Source organism: Heloderma suspectum, chromosome W (assembly GCF_057233095.1).
Source record: "Heloderma suspectum isolate Gila_16-S chromosome W, 16-S_ref, whole genome shotgun sequence".
NCBI classification, from domain to species: domain Eukaryota; kingdom Metazoa; phylum Chordata; class Lepidosauria; order Squamata; family Helodermatidae; genus Heloderma; species Heloderma suspectum.
Genome location: NC_139475.1, coordinates 28,607,541 through 28,628,672, shown reverse-complemented (window position 1 = coordinate 28,628,672; position 21,132 = coordinate 28,607,541). Strand labels below are relative to the sequence as shown.

General features: G+C 48.8%; 1 protein-coding gene across 1 annotated transcript in view; it reads left to right on the top strand.

The window, feature by feature from the left end:
• LOC146333956 (CUGBP Elav-like family member 5) overlaps positions 1 to 21,132 on the top strand; it is a 126,584-nt gene that overhangs the window by 38,990 nt on the left and 66,462 nt on the right. Inside the window, exon 3 of the mRNA XM_084825399.1 lies at positions 15,062 to 15,110. Coding sequence (XP_084681525.1) covers positions 15,062 to 15,110 — 49 coding nt within the window. The remainder of the gene's footprint in view (positions 1 to 15,061; positions 15,111 to 21,132) is intronic.

The window sequence follows — 21,132 nt, the reverse complement described above, 5'->3', positions numbered from 1 at the left end:
CAGGGAGAACAGGGGCTTTGGGCTTCACCTTGGAGCATACCATCATGACTTTACAATATTGAACTTTATATTCAACCTTTTCTCGCCTTCAGTGGATTTTGGTTGGCACTTATCCAAATGCCGATAACCTCACTTTCCCTGAGTCAAATCTATCTCACTACTTGATTCAGACAGCACCCGGGGTCTCTTGCCCCTGCGGTCCTTTGCCAGTAACACATTTACACATTTACACTTCCGTAACTAAGGGGGATTCTTTCCGCACCAATTCAACCAACAATCAATATAGGCGAATTGATCCCATTGCCCATTATTCACTACATTTTTATATACAGCATTTATAAGATTTATATCGAAGGATCCTATGTCTGGCCAACTAATCCCAAATGCTGGCCAGTCCAGTTGGCAAAAGAAGGTCAATTTACCCGTGGCCATCTTAACTCTAAAATCTCTTTTGAACTTCCTAAAGTTCCTGAGCATGCATCCCAGAGGGGTTGCGGAGGTTTCTTAACGGGAGCTACCCGACCCCATTGTGCCTACCTCTGTTCAAAACCATACATGGAGCCTGACAAACCTCAGACGCTCCAAAGGCAACTCAAACAGAAAGGCACAAGGGAAATCAAATACTTACTCCGCCCAGCACCCTGGCGCCCACCCTTCGGACCCGTTCATCCTGGTTGACTCAGTCAATGGGGTCCGTGCCTTTAACCTCCCAGGTGTCTTGACCCCTGTTCTCCGGTGCCGTGGCAGGCCTCAAAGGCGGTCCGGCGTGCCCCACAGGCACCTTCGCCGGTCCTGTTGTTCGACCCCGGGATGGTCCAAGGGGACTCCTGATAGCTCGCCAGATTGTTGCACAAAATGCTAGTGTCGCCCCCTGGAGGCAAGTCCAATTTGCCCCAAAGAGGAGAGTCCACTTCAGGCTGGGTCCAACTCAATTTTATTGTTTGCAAACAGTTCGACAGAGGAGCTCACGCTCAAAGCAGAGTCGACCCTGGGTGACCCCCGCGCCGCAGTTTTATCACCTCGGCTTGCATTCCTCAGCCAGCGTGTCACTTTGATTGGTTGCCAGCGGTTTGCCTGGCTGCCTTATCTTAGGGTTACTGTCTGCTCATTCCAGGCATGTGCAGCTCTTACAATACTATGTGCTGCTTAAGGCACATACAATGGCTTTTATGTTACATTTTTACTACAGCTGGAAAAAATACCACATTTTTTGCATTTGGGGAAAACACAGGATAGGCTGGGGGAAATGGTGGGAGCCACCCTTCCAAGAGAGAGCCATCTCAATAGCAGAATAAAAGCTCCCTATGAAGAAGCCCTTGGTCTCACCAGTTTGCCATCTGGGAAATGAGTGTTTTGTGACTGGCCATGCCTACCATGGCAGCCATTTTATGAGAGTACCCATGGCACTCTCTCAGAATTCCAAATGGGCCCAGTGACCCAAAATGTTTTGGGACCCCATAATGTCTTAGAAGGGCCAACCAGAACTCCATGCTTCTGCAGTAATTGCTGCTGTTCACCATTTCTTGGGCAGATGTGCATACATGCTCACCACTCTTTCCCGTTCTCCCTCTGGGTGACAGTGAGGATTGGGGCCCAGTGAGGGCAGTGTGCACAGCCTCCCTGCATCTGGATCCAGAAGTCTGTAACAATGAGGTGGAGCCTCAAATGTGAGAGTATGTATGTATGTATGTATTTATTTCATTTGTAAACCACCCCATAACTGAAGTTATCTGAATGGTGGACAAATCCAAAACATAAAATACAAAGTAATAATAAAAAATTATAATAAAGCAAGTCAGATTTAAAAGAAAAAACCCAGGAGAAAAATGAGAAGCACAATATGAAAAAAACAAAAATGAAAACAGCAACAGGGCTAAAACAGTGTGAAGATATAAAAGCACTAAAACCAGTTCCTAAAAATGCCTGAGAATATCAAAGGTTTTTAACCTGGTACTGGAAAGAACATAATGTAGGGGACAGATGAGCCTCTCTGGGGACAGTATACCACAGAGGAGGAACCACCACTGAAAACACTCTCTCCTTAGCCACCTGCATCACCTCATTTGGCAGGTCATCCAGGGGAGGGCCTCTGATGGTGACCATAGGGTCCAGCCATACTCCAGGTTTTTGAAGGCCCTTGGGCAAGACCCCCTCCCTCAGTGAGTCTCCCTTCTCACTGCCACTGTCATCAGCTGCTCTTGCTCCTCTTCCTCATCATGGCTCCCCCTTGCTTGCTGGGCAGGCAGACAGCTGGAGAGCAACTCAGCAGTGGTTTCTGCTGCTCTGCTTTCTCACCGCCACCATTGTCTGGGCCAGAGCAAGAGGCAGGTGAACAAGCAGCTTGCAATGGAGGAGGAGCAACTCCAGGGGCCTCTTGCCAGTGGGCCCTTGCTGGGGTGTGGGCCCTTGGCAGCTGCCCATCCATGCCTACCCTTGACACCGGCCTTGGAGTCAACGTAGATAAATATGGGAGGAGATGCCATAGGGTTAAATAGGGGTGTTCCAAGTACCCAAGAATGGGGTGGGACCATAGGTCTGTGGCAGAACACCTGCTTTGCATGATGCAGGAGTTCCCTCAGTTCAATCCCTGGCATCTCGAGGTAGAAAAGGCTCCCTGCTGGTGACTCTGAAGGGCAGCTGCCAGTCAGAGCAAATCTTGAGCTGGATGGACAAAGAGTATAAAAGCAGCCTCCTTTTAGTTCCACTCTTCCTTTAGAACCATAAGGACCAAAATCTTATTTGGTATTTAGGGGAAGGGCCATAGCTCAGCAATACAGTAAATGCTTTCCCCACAGAAGGTTTAATCCATCTATCTATCTATCTATTGATCAATCAATCGATCGATCGCCCATCTGGCTGGTCACCCAGCCACTGGGCAATGTACAACAAAAGAACAATTTAAAACAATAAAATACTACATTAAAAACATCATATTTCTAAAAATACCCTACCCCACCCCAAATGCCTGCCTGAACATCCAAGTTTTCAATGTGTGGCGGAAGCTCATTAAAGAGGGGGCATGGCGGAGTTCCCCAGGGAGGGAGTTCCACAGCGTGGGGGCCACCACAGAGAAGGCCCCCTCCCTCGTCCTCACCAGCCTAGCTGTCCTGGCTGATGGGACAGAGGGAAGGCCAGGCGAGGCTGGTCTCGTTGAGCGGCCTGTCTGGTGTTGCCGGAGCCGCTCCTTGAGGTAGGCTGGGCCAGGACCATATAGGGTTTTAAAGGTCAAAGCCAACACCTTGAATTTGGCACGGAAAACAACTGGTAGCCAGTGCAGCTCCTTCAGCACCGGAGTGATGTGATCTCGCCGGCGGCTGCCTTTACTCAGGAGAGCCGCCGCGTTCTGCACCAGCTGCAGCTTCCGAACCATCTTCAAGGGTAACCCCACGTAGCGCGCGCTACAGCAGTCTAGACGAGAGGAGACCAGGGCGTGTACCACTGACGGGAGCAGATGGCCGGGAAGGTAGGGGCGCAGGCGCCCTACCAGATGGCGTTGGTACGGCGCTGTTCCGCTCCCGGCTGACACCCGAGCCTCCATGGCCAGCTGGGAGTCCAAAATGACCCCCTGGTCTTCCAAGGGTAGCCGCACCCCACTCAACCCCAGGTCGACCTCCCCTTGTCTCCCACCAAAAGCACCTCGGTCTTGTCAGGGTTCAGCTTCAGCTTGTTCCTCCCCACCCAGCCGCTCACCGTCTCCAGACATTCGGACAGGGATTCCACGGCCAGCCCTGGTGAGGATTTGAACGAGGGGTAGAGCTGCGTGTCAGCCGCACGTGGATGACACCGCCCGCAGCCCAAACCTCCCGATGATCGCCCCCCGCGGCTTCACATAGATGCTAAACGGCATCGGGGAGAGGATGGAGCCCTGTGGCACCCCACACGTGCGCGGCCACGGGTCCGACACCTCCTCTCCCAGCGCTACCCTCTGCTACCTGCCGGAGAGGAAGGGCCGGAACCACCGCAATACGGTGTCTCCGATGCCCAGCCCCTCCAGGCGGTCCAGGAGGACGCCGTGGTCAACGGTACCAAAAGCCGCTGAGAGGTCGAGGAGAACGAGGAAGGCGCATCCGCCCCTATCCAGAGCCCTCCTCATATCATCCGCCAAGGCGACCAAGGCCGTTTCTGTCCCGTGCCCAGGCCTGAAGCCCGACTGAGGTGGGTCTAGATGATCGGCTTCTTCCAAGTGTGCCTTCAGCTGCATCGCCGCCACCCGCTCAGTCACCTTGCCCCAAATGGCAGCTTCGAGACCGGGCGAAAGTTGTTCAGAACTTGGGGATCCAGGGAGGGCTTCTTCAAGAGTGGTCTGAGCACTGCCTGCTTGAGGGCTGATGGCATCAGTCCCCGCTCAAGGGAGGCGTTCGCCACCGCCCGGATCCCCTCACCCAGCCTCTCCCTGCAGCTCATAATGAGCCAAGATGGGCAGGCATCAAGGAAGCTGGCGGTTGGCCTTATAGATGACAGCACCCTGTCCGCTTCATCAGAAGGAAGAAGCTGGAACCGATCCCACACAACCGGTTTGCAACAGGCCGCCTCTCGCTCGCTAACTGTATCCATGGCGCACGGAGTAACACTCCTGATCCGACCAATTTTATCCGCAAAGTGCCTTGCCAAGGCCTCACAGGAGGCCTTGGAATGCTCCGGCGGTTCCGGAGCCGCTGGCCCGACCAGGCTCCGGACCACCTGGGACAGCCTCCTGGGACAGCACTCTGCGGACGCGATGGAGGCGGCAGAATATTCCCTTTTGCTGCCTTCACCGCCCCGTGATAGGCTGAAGATACAGCTCTAGCCCGTGTCCGATCGTCTTCGGAGCAAGACGTCCGCCCCCGGCGCTCCAGCCGTCTCACCTCCTGCTTCAGGGCTCGCAACCGCAGATTGAACCATGGTGCAGCCCGAGCCCTGTTCAGGCGGAGAGGGCGTTCCGGAGCCACCCGATCTAATGCCCCAGTGATGGCGGCATTCCAGCCACCCACCAGGGCCTCGACCGAGTGGCCGCTGGCGTGCCCCAGAGAATCCCCAAGCGCGTCCAGGGATCCATTCGGATCCATAAGGCGTCTGGGGCGGACCATTTACTGGGTCCTCCACCCCTGCGGAGGGGTTGTGGGACCGAGAAGTCTTACGTCACCAGAGAGTGCTCTGACCATGACGGGGGGTGGGGGGGTGGATATACCCCCGACTTCCAGATCACTCCCCGCTTCTCCAGAAACAAACACAAGGTCTAGCGCATGACCGGGTGGGCCCACATGGGTGGGCCCAGTTGGAATAGGGTGCAGCTCCCGGGAAGCCATGGGCTCCATGAAGTCCCGAGGCGCCCCCGTGAGGACGGCCTCTGAATGTACGTTGAAGCCCCCCAACACCAGTAAGTTAGGGGACTGCACACGCACGTCAGAGACCACCTCAAGCGCCTCGGCCAGGGAGTCGGTCGCGCAGCGGGGTGGGCGGTGCACGAGCAGAATCCCCAGACTGCCCTTCGGGCCCAACCTCCAGTACATGCGCTCCGCAACCTTGGTCTCCCGCAGAGGGGGTCTGGTTGTTGCACAAAATGCTAGTTTCGCCCCCTGGAGGCTAGTTCAATTTGCCCCAAAGAGGAGAGTCAACTTCAGGCTGGGTCCAACTCGATTTTATTGTTTGCAAACAGTTCGACAAAGGAGCTCACGCTCAAAGCAGAGTCGACCCTGGGCAACCTCCGCGCTACAGTTTTATCACTTAGCTTGCATTCCTCAGCCAGCGTGTCACTTTGATTGGTTGCCAGCGGTTTGCTTGGCAACCTTATCTTAGGGTTACTGTCTGCTCATTCCAGGCATGCGCAAACCTGTGAAAACAAAACAGACTGCAAAGCAGTAACATAACCCTGAATCTTAAAACTTTTAATTTTAAATTCACATTTAAGCTATCAGCCATAGGTAATATCCGAGGCGGGCACTTATGGAACGCTTAAAAGGTGTCAATTTAATACTTCCCTTGGGGGCGCACCGTACTCGAGTCAAGGTGACTGGCAAGGCCTGTGGCCTTTCAACTTAATCTTTAAACAAATTTCAATGAGCATTGTCTTTAATGTGCGGTTCATCTTCTCAACTTGACTTGTGGATTGAGGTTTCCAAGGGGGGTGTAGCTTCTAGTTAGTTTGTTATGCCTGGGCCACTACTTGCGTCACTTGTCCAACAAAATGGGGCCCCTGATTTGATTCACTCTCTTTAGGTAACAAGAGCTTAGGGATTACTTTTTAACAGGATCTTGGCTACTGTCTGAGCGGTGCAGTCAATTGCTTTTATCATTACTAGCAGGTACCGATAGCCATGAGTCTGGGGCAACTCTGAAAAGTCAATTTGAAATCTCTGAAAAGGACAGTAAGCGCATGGGCGACTTCTCATTTGAGCTGGGGGCTCGAACATCTTTGAATCATTTTTGAGGCACAAAGGGCAGTCAGCCACTGTTCTCAGGTCTTGGTCCAACCTGAAGGAGGTACTATCTGCCTCGGGCGCACCCAAAATCGGGGTGTTAAAGGGGGATGATCCCTTTATTAGCTAACCATAATTTTTGAACTTCTCAATGAGCGGCTTCAAGCCTGCACAGGTGGCTTTCTTCAGAGGATACTGCCTCACGCACACAGGGCTCTCCCTTTTTAAAGAAGATTTTAACTGGTGTCATGCATTTGCTCGGGCAGGGGTTCTGTCTGCCCACACACATGGATCAACATTCTCTAAAATCTCAGTCCCTTTGGCCTCTGACACAATCTTGATTGCTTGAAGGGCCATTCGATAATTTGAGCCCTGCATTGCTGGCAGCTGTACTACAATCTGATTATCACGGAAGAAGATTTTAGCTTGCAGTTTTATTAACAAGTCCCGCTCCATGAGGGCAACCAGGTGTGCAGATGAAACTACAAAGGCATGTTCCAGTATGTTATTTCCAGTCTTCGTGAGGAGGGGCTTACACATGGGCAATTTAGTTTGTTTTTTTCCCCTTTAATTTCTTCTATAGTTACATGCTTTCTACTTTTTCCTGCCGGGGGGCTTCACAGGGATCATAGAAAATGTGGCTCCAGTATCTACTAGGGCTTTACAGTCCTCGCCACCAACCCTTACTTTTACCTTGGGATTCTCCCGAGCGTTTGTTCGTAGGGTGGTGGCCCTTCAGCTAGACTCCCCCCCACTGGAGGACCCTGCCAGCATTTGGCAGCCTTCAGGGTGAGTCTCTTTTCTCTTTTCTTTCAGCTCTGGACAATCTTTCTTCCAATGTCTCTTCTTTCGGCAATACGCACATTTATTGAGCCCCGGTCGGCCCTTTCCTTTTCTGCCCCCCCCTCCCTCTGGTCGCTTCTGTGCTCTCAAGCTGCTGTTTATATCTCCGCCCATTGTGGCTGCCAGCATTGCCTTTTCTTTTTTCCAGGAATGGCACTTTTTTATGTGCTCTCATGTGCACCATAGCTCTAAAAACTTCATGATCTGGGGTCTGATAAGGCTAAAGCAGGCGGTGATATTAAGGCTTGCTTCAATTTAAGAAAAGCCTTTTTTTATTTTAATTGTCCACTTCTAGTGGGTAATATTTTTGTTAAAGCTTCATACGGGGGCTTCGCCCCTTTTTATGGCTACTATAGCCTCCCTCTTGTAACAGGCACACTTATCTTTTGGCTTGCCTGTTCTGCAAATCATGTTTCAAATTCTCTGTGCCATGCACCAGTTTTAACTCTTTGTTTTCTCTGCAAGTTAGGCTGTTTGCCATTGCTTCGACAGAGACTCGCTTGCTTAGATCTTCAACGACACACATTTGGGATAAGCTTTCTTTCTTTTTTAAGCCTTTTTGTCTGCTACTTTCTTCTGCCTTCTTTTATACCTTTTTCATATCATTAAAATCTAACACCATGACTGGAAAACATTTGTTTTGTATAGTAGGGCATGGTGGAGCAGATCTAACCATTATACTGCTCCTCTGACTGCATGGTCAGGGCCCATCAAAATTAAGGGAAGGGCGTTCTCCTACATGCAAAGAGTTCCAAGCCACCATTTTTGCATCGGCAACTTGACACTGCATGAGTTTTGGCAGAGTGTCAGGTTTGCCTCTGAGCAAATGGAACGTCAGAACAGTTCAGATTTTGAGAAAGAGCTGGAACACGTGGGGCAGGAACGTTCTTAGGCTTCAGAAACACAGCTGGGCTTAGAAGTATCACGGGAGAGTGGGGGACTCTCTCTCTCTCACCTCTTAAGTTAAGAGAATTTGCTGCCCCCCTTTTTAAAGGGAAACTAACTTTCGTAGTTTCTCTTTGAACTTTTTGAAGGCTGTTTCCTTTGTAGTCTATGAATCTCTAGAAATTTGTATCTGTATGCTTCATTAGGGTAAATGAAATCAAAGCCTTGGAAATCACAGAATCATAGAATAGTAGGGTTGGAAGGGGCTTACAAGGCCATCGAGTCCAACCCCCTGTTCAATGCAGGAATCTAAATCAGAGCATCCCTGACAGATGGCTGTCCAGCCTCATCTTGAAGGCCTCCAGGGTGGGAGAGCCCATCACCTCCCCAGGTAATTGGTTCCATTGTCGTATTGCTCTAACAGTTAGGACGTTTCTCCTGATGTTCAGCTGGAATCCAGCTTCCTGTCGCTTGAGCCCATTATTCCGTGTCCTGCACTCTGGGATGATCAAGAAGAGATCCCGGCCTTCCTCTCTGGGACAACCTTTCAAGTACTTGAAGAGCGCTATCAGATCTCCTCTCAGTCTTCTCTTCTCAAGGCTAAATATACCCAGTTCTTTCAGTCAAATGCAGCTTTTTATCTGAGTGTTGAAATCACAAATCAAACTGTACACTGAGCTGATCACAAACAAACACAATCTACAACAACGGGAGTTTAAGGCTATGACAAGCCTCACAGTACTTTTTACGGCAAGTCTTTAACTGGCCAAAGTTCCAGTCCATGTGCAGAGTGCCTCTAACAAAGAAGGCTTTGGGCCATAAAGAAGGGATGCGTTTTAACAAAAGCTCTGTGTCTCTTCATCAGTTCGAATGGGGAAGGTGTAACCTTACACCTCTTCTAGATTCTTCCACAGGTAAGAACAGAGCAGTGCTGCTCAGCTTTCCAGCTGTGATGCTTTTCTTGTTTTTTTTTGCAAATCTCACTCTTTTGTCAGGTCCTCACAGACTCCTTCCAGCCTCTCTGCTTGCTAAGGCTAAACCAGCGGCCGCGAGGGGGGGTTAGGCAAGTCCCCCTTGGCTCTGCTCTGAGCAGGCTGACAGAGAGAAGCTCACACAGACCCTGACATTTTAAGAACTTGCTCCGTCCTTGTTTCTTGATCTTGCCACAGTCTTTAAGACGTCAAACAAATCTCTTTCTTCAGAAGTTGCAACGTTTTCAACTGCTTTTGCTTCTTCTAACAAACTTGGATACGGTGGCAGACAAACTGTCTCTGGAGGGCCCCCTCCCTCCCCCGACAACCTCTCCTCCCAACCTAACAGACCGAATCAGACCGGGGGGGGGGGGGGGGAGCTCAGGGCACCTTGGGCAGGGTCTCCCAGTCTTCAAGCTCCTTCCGTGGGGCTTGAATCGGGGGGAACAGGGGCTTTGGGCTCCACCTCGGAGCATACCATCATGACTTTACAATATTGAACTTTATATTCAACCTTTTCTCGCCTTCAGTGGATTTTGGTTGGCACTCATCCAAACGCTGATAACCTCACTTTCCCTGAGGCAAATTTATCTCTCACTACTTGATTCAGACACCACTCCGGGTCTCTTGCCCCTGCGGTCCTTTGCCAGTAACGCATTTACACATTTACACTTCCGTAACTAAGGGGGATTCTTTCCGCACCAATTCAACCACCCATCAATATAGGCGAATTGATCCCATTGCCCATTATTCACCACATTTTTATATACAGCATTTACAAGATTTACACCAAAGGATCCTATGTCTGGCCAACTAATTCCAAATGCTGGCCAGTCCAATTGACAGAGTGTAACCAGCTTGCCTTTCGACATCTTAGTACACGGAGTCTGACAAACCTCAGGCGCTTGACTTTGCTCAAGTTCTTTAGCATGCATCCCAAGGGAGCGGCAGAGCTTTCTAAACGGGAGCTACCCGCCCCCATTGTGCCTACCTCTGTTTGAAACCACACACGGAGCCTGACAAACCTCCGACGTTTACACAGAGTCTGACAAACCTCCGACGCTCCGAAGGCAACTCAAACAGAAAGACAGAAGGGAAATCAAGTACTTACTCCGCCCAGCACCCTAGTGCCGTCTCTTCAGACCCGTTCAGCCTGGTTGACTCAATCAATGGAGTCCACGCCTTCAACCTCCTGGGTGTCCCGACCCCCGTTCTCTGGTGCCGTGGCAGACCTCAAAGGCGGTCCAGCGCACCCCACAGGCACCTTTACCGGTTCTGTCGTTTGACCCCAGGGTGGTCCAAGGGACTCCTGACTGCTCGCCAGTTAGTTGCACAAAATGCTAGTGTCGCCCCCTGGAGGCGAGTCCAATTTGCCCCGAAGAGGAGAGTCCACTTCAGGCTGGGTCCAACTCGATTTTATTGTTTGCAAACAGTTCGACAGAGGAGCTCACGCTCAAAGCAGAGTCGACCCTGGGTGACCCCCGCGCCGCAGTTTTATCACCTCGGCTTGCATTCCTCAGCCAGCGTGTCACTTTGATTGGTTGCCAGCGGTTTGCCTGGCTGCCTTATCTTAGGGTTACTGTCTGCTCATTCCAGGCATGCGCAGCTCTTACAGTACTACGTGCTGCTTAAGACACATACAATGGCTTTTAGGTTACATTTTTACTACATGGTGATGACCAAGGGCTCCCGGTAGATATCAGCCACTCCCCCTCCCCGATCCCCAGCCCTCGGCTGCTGTGCGTACGAAAACCCGGCTGGGCGCATGGCCGCCAGAGCTGGAGCAGCGGCCTCGGCCAGCCAGGTCTCCGTAATACATGCCAGGTCCACACGCTCATCACGGATCATGTCACGGATGAGGGAGGTTTTCTGTGTAACAGACCTGGCATTGCAGAGCAGCAGACGAAGGCCAGAGGACGGAGTCACGCCTCCCCCAGCCATCCTTTGGCTCTGGGCAGGCCCGGAGCAGGGGGCAGGCATTACGCATCTCCCCCCTGTTCCCCTTACCTGGCATGGCCTGCCCCTAGCGCCCCGCCAGCGCCTGCCGCCCAGCCTCGTATGTTCTGGCCCCCAACGCTCCCCCCACCGCCTCCGTCAGGCGAACACATGCCCCCTCACTCCCGCCTATCAGGCAGGCTACCCACCCCTAAAACACAACAGAGTCCCCCCAATCAAACCCACCCCCCACCAATAATTTTTTTTTTAAAAATCCCCTTTAAAAATATTGCCAGGCAGGAGTCCACGGTGGTGGCGGTGGCAGTGGCACAACAGCAGCAGGCACACCTCTTCCCTGGGTGGTGGTGGCTTCCCCTGCAGACCCTGGCATCTACAGTTAATGGGAAGGTCTCTCCTTTGTCCGAGTCCCTGCAGAGCTGCTGCCACTCAGTTCAGACAATATAGGGCTAATCCAGGCATCCTCAACATTTGTGGGCCTGTGGGCACATCTGGCATTTTGAAAAAGTGCCCTGGGCACCACCACAAATTGGCTACTGGGGGGGGGGGGTTCATAAAAAATGTTGGGAGTGTCCCTGTTATCTTTGTTTGTGTGTGTGCTTCTCTCTCTCTCTCTCTTTCTCTCTGGCTCCTCCCCCCCCCCAAAAAAATCTGGCTCCTTTTTTTTCTTTCCTTCCTTCCTTTATACCTTCACTCTAGCGCCTCTTTCTTTCTAGACAGAGACATGGTCTGGCCTGGCATAAGGCAACTTCCTATGATCCAAAGACTGTTTTGGTTGATGGAATGCTAAGGTGTATGCTGTATCTAGGACCAGTGCTCAAATTGTGGTGGCAGTGAAGTAGAAAGGCCTTAAAGGAATTTCTGGGTCCTATGCCCAATTTTAGCCAAATCCTGGCCCCTTGTAAAAAGAAAAGAAGAAGAAACCTAAGCCCACTGCCAGAAAAGGAAGGGGGAACCAGGCCCTCTCTGGGCCTCTGTAGTTCCAACACTACATATGTCCTGGCCCAACAATCAAAGACACTTTCAGGTACAACACACCTTTATTGAGAAAGAGAGACAACTCTGCAGTGGAAGGAGTTCACTCTCTGCGAAGTGAAATAAACTCCTCCCCACATGCTAGACACAGCTAACTTTTTATTAGGAAATTGGTTACAGCAACTTGATCATGCACAGAATGCTTGTTGACTCAAAAGGAAGCCTAGCCTAACCACAAGTACTTAAACTGTTGGCTGGCCTGTCTGGTGAATGGTGACATACAGGCAGTTCCTTATCTGGCTTGTTCACATATAGACACTTTTGCTGGTTAGGCAAACTGCTTTTCAGAACTTTGTAGATCTTGCATTTTTCAGACAGAGAGGATGGCTTCACTCTGGTCTATTACAGCTGGCCATAACACGTAGAATGCATATATAAAGCCTACTGTGCAGTTTCAGAGGGTAAAATCTTCTGCACATCTACTCAGATGTTAAATCGCATTGTGCTCAATGGGACATGCTCCCAGGTAAGTGTGTATACAGGATTGCAGCCTCAAATAGGTGCAGTACCAACACTTCTCAAGTTGGGCATGTAGGAGAGTGAATGTGTGACCTTATTCTATGGTTTGCACGGGTCAGTTTGTTTTGCGCAAGGGCATTATTTATTGTTGTTGTTGCTATTATTCCTACTAGCTCTGATGTTCATAGAATCATACAATCATAGAATAGCAGGGTTGGAAGGGGCCTACAAGGCCATCGAGTCCAACCCCCTGCTCAGTGCAAGAATCCAGGTCAGAGCATCCCTGGCAGGTGGCTGTCCAGCCTCGTCTTGAACGCCTCCAGTGTGGGGGAGCCCCCCACCTCCCCAGGCAATTGGTTCCACTGTCGCATTGCTCTGACAGTCAGGAAGTTTTTCCCAATGTTCAGCCAGAATCTGGCTTCCTGGAACTTGAGCCCATTATTCCGTGTCCTGCACTCTGGGATGATCGCGAAGAGATCCTGGCCTTCCTCTCTGTGAAAACCTTTCAAGTACTTGAAGAAGTTGAGGTATATTATGTCTACAGCATTCCCACGGTCCACAGGGGAGGTTACTTGATCAAAAACTGAGATCAGATTCATCTGGCAGGATTTGTTCCTGGCAAATCCATGTTGGTGTCGAGTAATCACGGCATTGTTTTCAAGGTGCTTCCAGATGGATTGCTTTATCATCTGCTCCAGAATTTTCCCAGGGATTGATGTCACACTGACTGGTCTGTAGTTCCCAGGTTGCTCTTTTTTACCCTTTTTGAAGATAGGGACAACATGAGCCCTCCTCCAGTCATCTGGCACTTCCCCCGTCCTCCAGGATTGCTCAAAGAGAATAGAAAGTGGTTCTGAGAGTTCTTCTGCCAGTTCCTGTATTACTCTAGGGTGCAGTTCATCCTGCCCTGGAGATTTGAACTCATTCCAAGTAATTAGGTGTTCCTTGACCATATGCCTATGGATCTCAAGCTGCAATCCTGCCCCTTCAGCCTGTACTTCGCCTTTGCCAGGGGGGTCATAGACCCTCTTTTGGGAGAAGACTGAGCCAAAGTAGGAACTGAGCACCTCTGCCTTTCCTTTGTCATCTGTTATCGTTTTGCCATCCTTATTTAATAGCTGAACCACCATTTCTTTCCTCTGTCTTTTACTACACACGTAGCTGAAGAAAGCCTTTTTGTTGCTTTCTGCCTCCCTCGCTAACCTCAGTTCGTTCTCAGCTTTTGCCTTCCTGACGCCATCCCTGCAATTCTGTGCTACCTGCCTGGACTCTTCCTTTGTTGCTTGGCCTTTTTTCCACTTCCTATATGTGTCCTTTTTTGTTTTCAGGTCATCTCTAAGCTTTTTGTGAAGCCACATTGGCTTCTGCTGTTGTCTTCCACCTTTTCTTCTGGTTGGAATTGTTTGTAATTGTGCCTTGAGAATTTCATTTTTTAAAAGCTCCCACCCATCTTGGACTCCTTTTCTCGTTAGCGTCACTTGCCATGGGACCTTACTGATCATTGTTCTGAGTTTATTAAAATCAGCTTTCCAAGAATCCAGGGTGCGCGTTTGACTACACTTGGCTTTTGCTTCCCTTAGAACCAAGAACTCAAGTACAACATGGTCGCTTTCCCCCAGAGTTCCCGTAACTGCTCCTTTATCCACTAAGCCATCTCTGTTGGTTAGGATCAAGTCAAGGATAGCCGATCCTCTAGTTCCTTCCTCTACTTTCTGTAGGAGGAAGTTATCTGCCACACAAGTCAGGAATTTCCTGGAGGGGCCATGTTTTGCAGAATTTGTCTCCCAACAAATATCGGGGAAATTGAAGTCCCCCATGACTATGACATCATGCTTCCTTAAAACATTGGCTATTTGCTGTTCAAAAGTTTCATCCTCGTCTTCTCCTAGATTGGGTGGCCGGTAGTAGACTCCGACCACCAGGTTCCTTATATTCTTCACTCCATTTATTTTGGTCCAGATGCTCTCGATGGGGCCACCAAGCTCCTCCTCCTGTATTTCTGTGCAGAGATATGTATTTTTCACTTACAGTGCAACCCCACCTCCCTTTCTGTTCCTCCTGTTCTTTTTGAACAAGTTATATCCTTCAGAATAAGGGTTGCTGCTTATATAGCCCAAAGTACCACCCATGCACCAGAGGGAGCTATGGGGGAACCCCAAAGTTTGCAGAAGTACAAAAAATCTTTAGGGGAAAAATGTTGTGTGTGTGTGTGTGGGGAGGGGAACACGGGACCCTAAAGACAGCCCAGTGAAGATTGAACATGCTCAGAGGCCATGGAATACTGACTGACTATTGGAGTGGGGAAACGGAACATGGAATAGAGTATCCTGAAAGAGGGCTGGCTGGCCAGAACCCTGAAAAGGAGCACTGCACGCTGCAACATTTTGTTGCAGGTCCCAGTTGTTGTTATGCATTTATTATTGACGCTATCTTAGTAATTCTGTAGCACTCCAGAACACGCAAAGCTTTGCTAACATTTGGCTTCTCTCTCTCTCTCTCTCTCTCTCTTTCTCTCTGAAGATGGCACGGCCAATCCAGGTGAAGCCTGCGGACAGCGAAAGCCGTGGAGGTAGTTGTCATCTCTCCTTGTTTATATCGTTGCTTGCTCTGTTGCAGACTCCTTTGTAGGTGTCCCACTTTTGATATGCAAAATGCAGGCCCTTGTGAAGAAGCCAGGGTAAGTGGAGTCTGAGCATCTAACTTAGAAGGCCCAGGGGTGAGCCCAGGATGGAATGATGGGTGAAGTTCCAGTGTGGTGTATGGTTAGTATGCCAGACTAGGATTGGAGAGACCCAGGTTCACATCCCTTCTCAGCCAGCCCCTCTCTCTTAGCCTAATCTACTTTGCAGGGTGGTTATGAGGATCAAATGGAGATGGGGGAGAAGAACAGGTATACTGCCACAAACTCCTTGGTGGAAAAGTGGGATACTATTACTGATATTGGCAGTAGTAGTAGTAGTAGTAGTATGATTATTACACTTTCAAAATCTAAGCAAACCACATTATCCTCCAATCATATATATCTAAAAGCGAATGCAACAATTTATCTTAGTTTCTCTACACCAGACTAATCTTCCTGTTATCGATTACTCCGAAATTTATTCAATTATTCATTAAGGATTCATTAACTTTATCCAATTCATCACACCTAAAATGGGGTCTTTATTATAGTAATAACAGCAACAGAAATTGTCTAAATTCATTACTTCAAAATATGGCAAGCCAGCCCGGCTGTATTCTGGGGGCTCTCCTGCTCATACTATTGAGCAGGACCCAAGACACCTGCCCCAGAGTCCAACCCTGATGGCACCACTGAATAGCCACTGATGGACCACTGTTTCATCAATTTGTCTGATCCTTGTTTTGTTTTTTAAAGGCATTTGTTCATCATCATACCTCATTGGCCACGAACTCCATAAATGTTATATTTGTTTATATCCTTTCACTGAACCTTTCTACACAAGGCTTTTATTGTGCACTCTGGATTGCTCACTCATGGTAATTTGTCGATCTGTTTCATGCCAGGACCTCTCCCATGCTTTGCAACCATTGTTGCATTTTTTTCCTAACGAGGAAAGTCTGGTATTATTTAGAAATGGTGGAATGAGAGTCTGTAACTGCAATTCCACTCTACCACACTGCCATCTAGTAGTTGTATAATGAAACATATAGAAAGGCAGAGAAAGAAACCCCCTGGAGAAAAGCACATGTAAAGGAGCCGATCTTAATCCTGCAAAGAATCTGGAAGCAAAAGCCTTGGTAAAGGTGCAGGATAAAAGCCTCATGTAGAAATGTTTACTGTCTTGGGCTTACTGATGGTCACTTTTCATTGGGTGACTCAGAGTTATAGTGTTTTGAGAGATGGGGAGATTTAGAGAGTGCCCCTAGCTCTGTGGCCGAGCACCTGCTTTACATGCAGTAAGTCCCAGGTTCAATCCCCGGCATCTCCAGGTAGAAGGATCAGGTAGCAGGTGGTGCAAACAACCCTTCTCTACCTGAGAGCCTGGAGAACCGTTACCAATATTGGGCTAGAAGGACAGAGTTTGACCTAGTATCAGGCAGCCACTGGCTCCTATGTCCCTATTTTCTCTTTCTCCACACTGTTCTTAATTTCATAAAACATATATCATGTTCAGTCTTGGGGATGATCTATTACAACTCCAGCAGAATGCTGTGGTACACCCCCTTTCAAAGTATACTACTTCAGAATGCCAGTGGACAATGACTATATGATCAAATGCTCTCCCATGTGTGTGTGTCTTTAAATAGAAATAAACCACCTTGCATAGAGAAAACTAGGTTACCTGAGTCAAGGGTCAAGCTTAGTCTCCCCCCTGATGAACTAATTGTCTAAATGCAGGGATGTTTTTTGTTTTTGTTTTTTTAGCACGTGGGAACATTTAAACCTGCAGTTCCCATCCATATTTTTATAACCTCCCTGCACCCCAACCTCTGAACCACAAGAATTGGGATTTACAGAGTGTTTCTCTTCCTTTCCCTGACTCATCTGAACCATGCACCCTCCTTGCTTTCTCTCTGTATCATATTTTAAATTGCTACCCCCGGTTGTTTTTTGCCCACGGCATATGACAGCAAAGTATCCTGCCATTGCCTGTGGAGGTTCCTTCCTTAAGCCACGAAAGACCCTGCCCATCCCCCTCCGTGGTCCAGAAACGATGAAATCTCTCTCTCTGTGTCTCTGATTGTTGGAGCACTGTTTCTATGGAAACCCATCATTTCCCAGAGGCTGGTGTAACTCACGGCCAGATGGGCAGGTTGGATGTAGTTGGGGTGAGGGGAAGGAAGGAGGCAAAGGATAAGATGACAATGAGATTTTTTTTAATACGTGAGAAAAGAAATGGCAGAGTTCGTTGTTAAATAAATGAGGTTGTGTGGATAATCGGCTGCTGAAATTTTTCTCCACCTAGGTTTATTCCTTTTCCTCTGAATCCCCCTCCGGAAACTATAACCAAGCTTAAGTCTGTATAACTGCACCTGGAACCTGGAAAACTGCCTTATACTGAGGCAGACCATGAGTCCACCTAGCTCAGTATTGTTTACGCTGACTGGCAGCAATGGCTCCCCTGGGTCTCAGACAGGAGTTTTTCCAGCCATACTTGCACATGCCAGGGATTGAATCTGGGACCAGTGTTCTGCTACTGAGCTGTACTCCCTCCTCTCATCCCATTATATTCTCTTCCCTCTCCTCTGTCTTCTGGGAAGTGCATGGCGTGACATTACATCATGAGTACGTAAAAATTATGGGAGAGCAAGGCATTTTACACATGTAGTTTGACCCTTGGATTGTATTCTCCCAGCCATCACAGACCTGTGTGTGTGTGTGTGTGTGTGTGTGTGTTGCCAATAAAACACTGTTAAGCACCATGTTCTTCTTCCTGTAGTCACTTACTCCAATTTTTACCTAGTCTTTCTTCCAAGGAGTATGTGGTTCTCCCCTCCAACCCCCGTTTTATCCTCACAACAACCCTGTAAGGTAGATGAAGTGTTGTGAACCGCCCAGAGACCTTCAGCTATTGGGCAGTATAGAAATGTAATAAACAAACAAACAAATAAATAAGATAGGCTGCTCCCAGGTTGCTCAGTGAGATTCCTGGCTGCATGGATATTTGAACTTGGGTCTCCCCAATCCTAGATGCAGCCTCTAACCCCTGCACCACACTGTTGCGGTTGTAGTTCTTGAAATGGGCTGCAGTGATTCATCAATGAATCAGTGGGATGAATGGATTGACAGGCATTGTGATTGACTAGATGAGGAGGATAAGGCTATCGATGGCTACTAGTCACTATGGCTGTATGTTACCTCCAGTATTGGAGGCAGTAGATGGCTCTAGTTGCTGGGAAACAGAAGTGGAAGGGAGCTATTGCACACGTGTTCTGTTTGTGGGCATCCCATAGCATCTGGTTGGCTGCCGTGGGAACAGAATGCTGGATTTGATAGACATTTGTGGTCCTCCAGATGTTGTTGGACTGTAACTTCCATCATCCTTGACCATTGGCCATGCTGGCTGGGGCTGATGGGAGATAGGTTTCACCCCTGAGATAGGCCTTTCATTTCATCTGGGACAGCAATTCTTATGTTCTTATGACTAAAAGAAAAAGGAGGGTGCTCTCCAATTAATCAAACAACAGACTTAAACAAATATTTTTGCTACAGGTACTTCTAAAACCTGAGATGGTGTTGTTGTTGTTGAGTCGTTCAGTCATGTCCGACTCTTTGTTACCCCGTGGACCAGAGCACGCCAGGCCTTCCTGTCCTGCGCCCTCTCCCAGAGTGTGCTCAAGTTCATATTCCTTGTATCAGTGATGCTATCTAGCCAGCTCATCCTCTGCCATCCCCTTCTCCTTCTGCCTTCAATCTTTCCCAGCATCAGGGTCTTTTCCAGGGAGTTTTCTCTTCGCATTAGGTGGCCAAAATGTTTGAGCTTCAGCTTCAGTCTCTGTCCTTCCAATGAGCGGTCAGGGTTGATTTCCTTCAGAATGGACTGATTTGACCTCCTTGCAGTCCAGGGGACTCGTAAGAGTCTTCTCCAGCACCACAGTTCGAAAGCATCCATTCTTCGGCGCTCAGCCTTCCTTATAGTCCAGCTCTCACAGCCATACATTACTACTGGGAAAACCATAGCTTTGATTATGCGGACCTTTGTCGGCAAGGTGATGTCTCTGCTTCTTACTATGCTGTCTAGGTTGGCCATAGCTTTCCTCCCAAGGAGCAAGCGTCTTTTAATTTCATGGCTACAGTCACCATCTGCGGTGATCTTGGAGCCCAAGAAAGTAAAATCTGTCACTGCTTCCATTTCTTCCCCTTCCATATGCCAGGAAGTGAGGGGGCCGGATGCCATGATCTTAGTTGTTTTAATGTTGAGTTTCAGACCAGCTTTTGCACTCTCCTCTTTCACCCTCAACAAGAGGCTCTTGAGATCCTCTTTGCTTTCTGCCATTAGGGTGGTATCGTCTGCATATTGGAGGTTGTTGATAATTCTCCCGGCAATCTTAATTCCAACCTGTGATTCATCCAACCCGGCGTTTCTCATGACGTACTCTGCATATAAATTAAATAAGCAGGGTGACAATATACAGCCTTGTCATACTGAGTGCTGTCTTAAAAGAGGCATCCCCTCCTACATTAGAGGGAAGAGAGAATGCCTCTTTTACCATGATGTTCGCTGCAATACTCTCTCTCTCTCTCTCTCACACAGACACACATGCGCACACACAGACACACACATCTAAAAGCAAAGAAGGTCTGTTTCCTCTAGAATGAATTTTGTCATATATGCAAATGCATGCAAATTTAATCTATCAATTGACTGATTTGCTAAAGCCCATAGGATGAATCGAGTAAGATTCTTTTAAAAGTGGGTGGTAGTCCTTAATAAAAATATTTGTTTGTTTGTTTCTATACCGCCCAATAGCCAAAGCTCTCTGGGCAGTTCACAAAAATTAAAACCACAAAGCACAGCATAAAACAATATAAAACATGAAAGCTTAAAACCACAATATAACAGTACAACCAGAATAACAACTATCAGGTGGATCCACAGGTGGCTACAGAATGGGACTCAAAGAGTGCTTCTGAATGGGATCTTCTCAAACTGGGGAGAGGCAACGAGTGGGGTACCGCAGGGCTCGGTCCTGGGCCCAGTGCTCTTCAACATTTGTATTAATGACTAGGAGGAGGAGGGGCAGGGAATGCTTACCAAATTTGCAGAGGACACCAAATTGGGAGGGATAGCTAATACTTTGGAAGACAGAAACAGAATTCAAAGTGTTCTTGATAGGCTGGAGCAGTGGGCAGAAAACAATAGAATGAAATTGAATAGGGATGAATGCCAAGTTCTGCACCTAGGAAAAAGAAACCAAATGCACAGTTACAAGATGGGGGATACGTGGCTCAACCACACTACAAGCGAGAAGGATCTTGGAATTGTTGTCGATCACAAGCTGAATATGAGCCAACAATGGGATGTGGCTGCAAAAAAGGCCAATGCTATTTTGGGTTGCATTAATAGAAGCATCGCTTCCAAATCCTGGGAAGTACTAGTTCCCCTCTACTCAGCATTGGTTAGGCCTCATCTGGAGTACTGTGTCCAGTTCTGGATGCTACACTTGAAGAAGGATGCAGACAAACTGGAGAGGGTTCAGAGGAGGGCAACAAAGAGGATCAGGGGACTGGAAACAAAGCCCTCTGAGGAGAGACTGAAAGAACTGGGCATTTTTAGCCTTGAGAAGAGGAGACTGAGGGGAGATAGGATAGCACTCTTCAAGTACTTGAAAGGTTGTCCCAGAGAGGAAGGCCTGGATCTCTTCTCGATCATCCCAGAGTGCTGGACATGGAATAATGGGCTCAAGTGACAGGAAGCCAGATTCCGGCTGAACATCAGGGAAAACCTCCTGACTGTTAAAGCAGTACAGCAAAGGAACCAGTGACCTGGGGAGGCAGTGGGCTCCCCCACACCGAAGGCGTTCAAGACGAGGCTGGACAGCCACCTGCCAGGGATGCTTTGACTTGGATTCCTGCACTGAGCAGGGGGTTGGACTTGCTGATCTTACAGACTCCTTCCAACCCTACT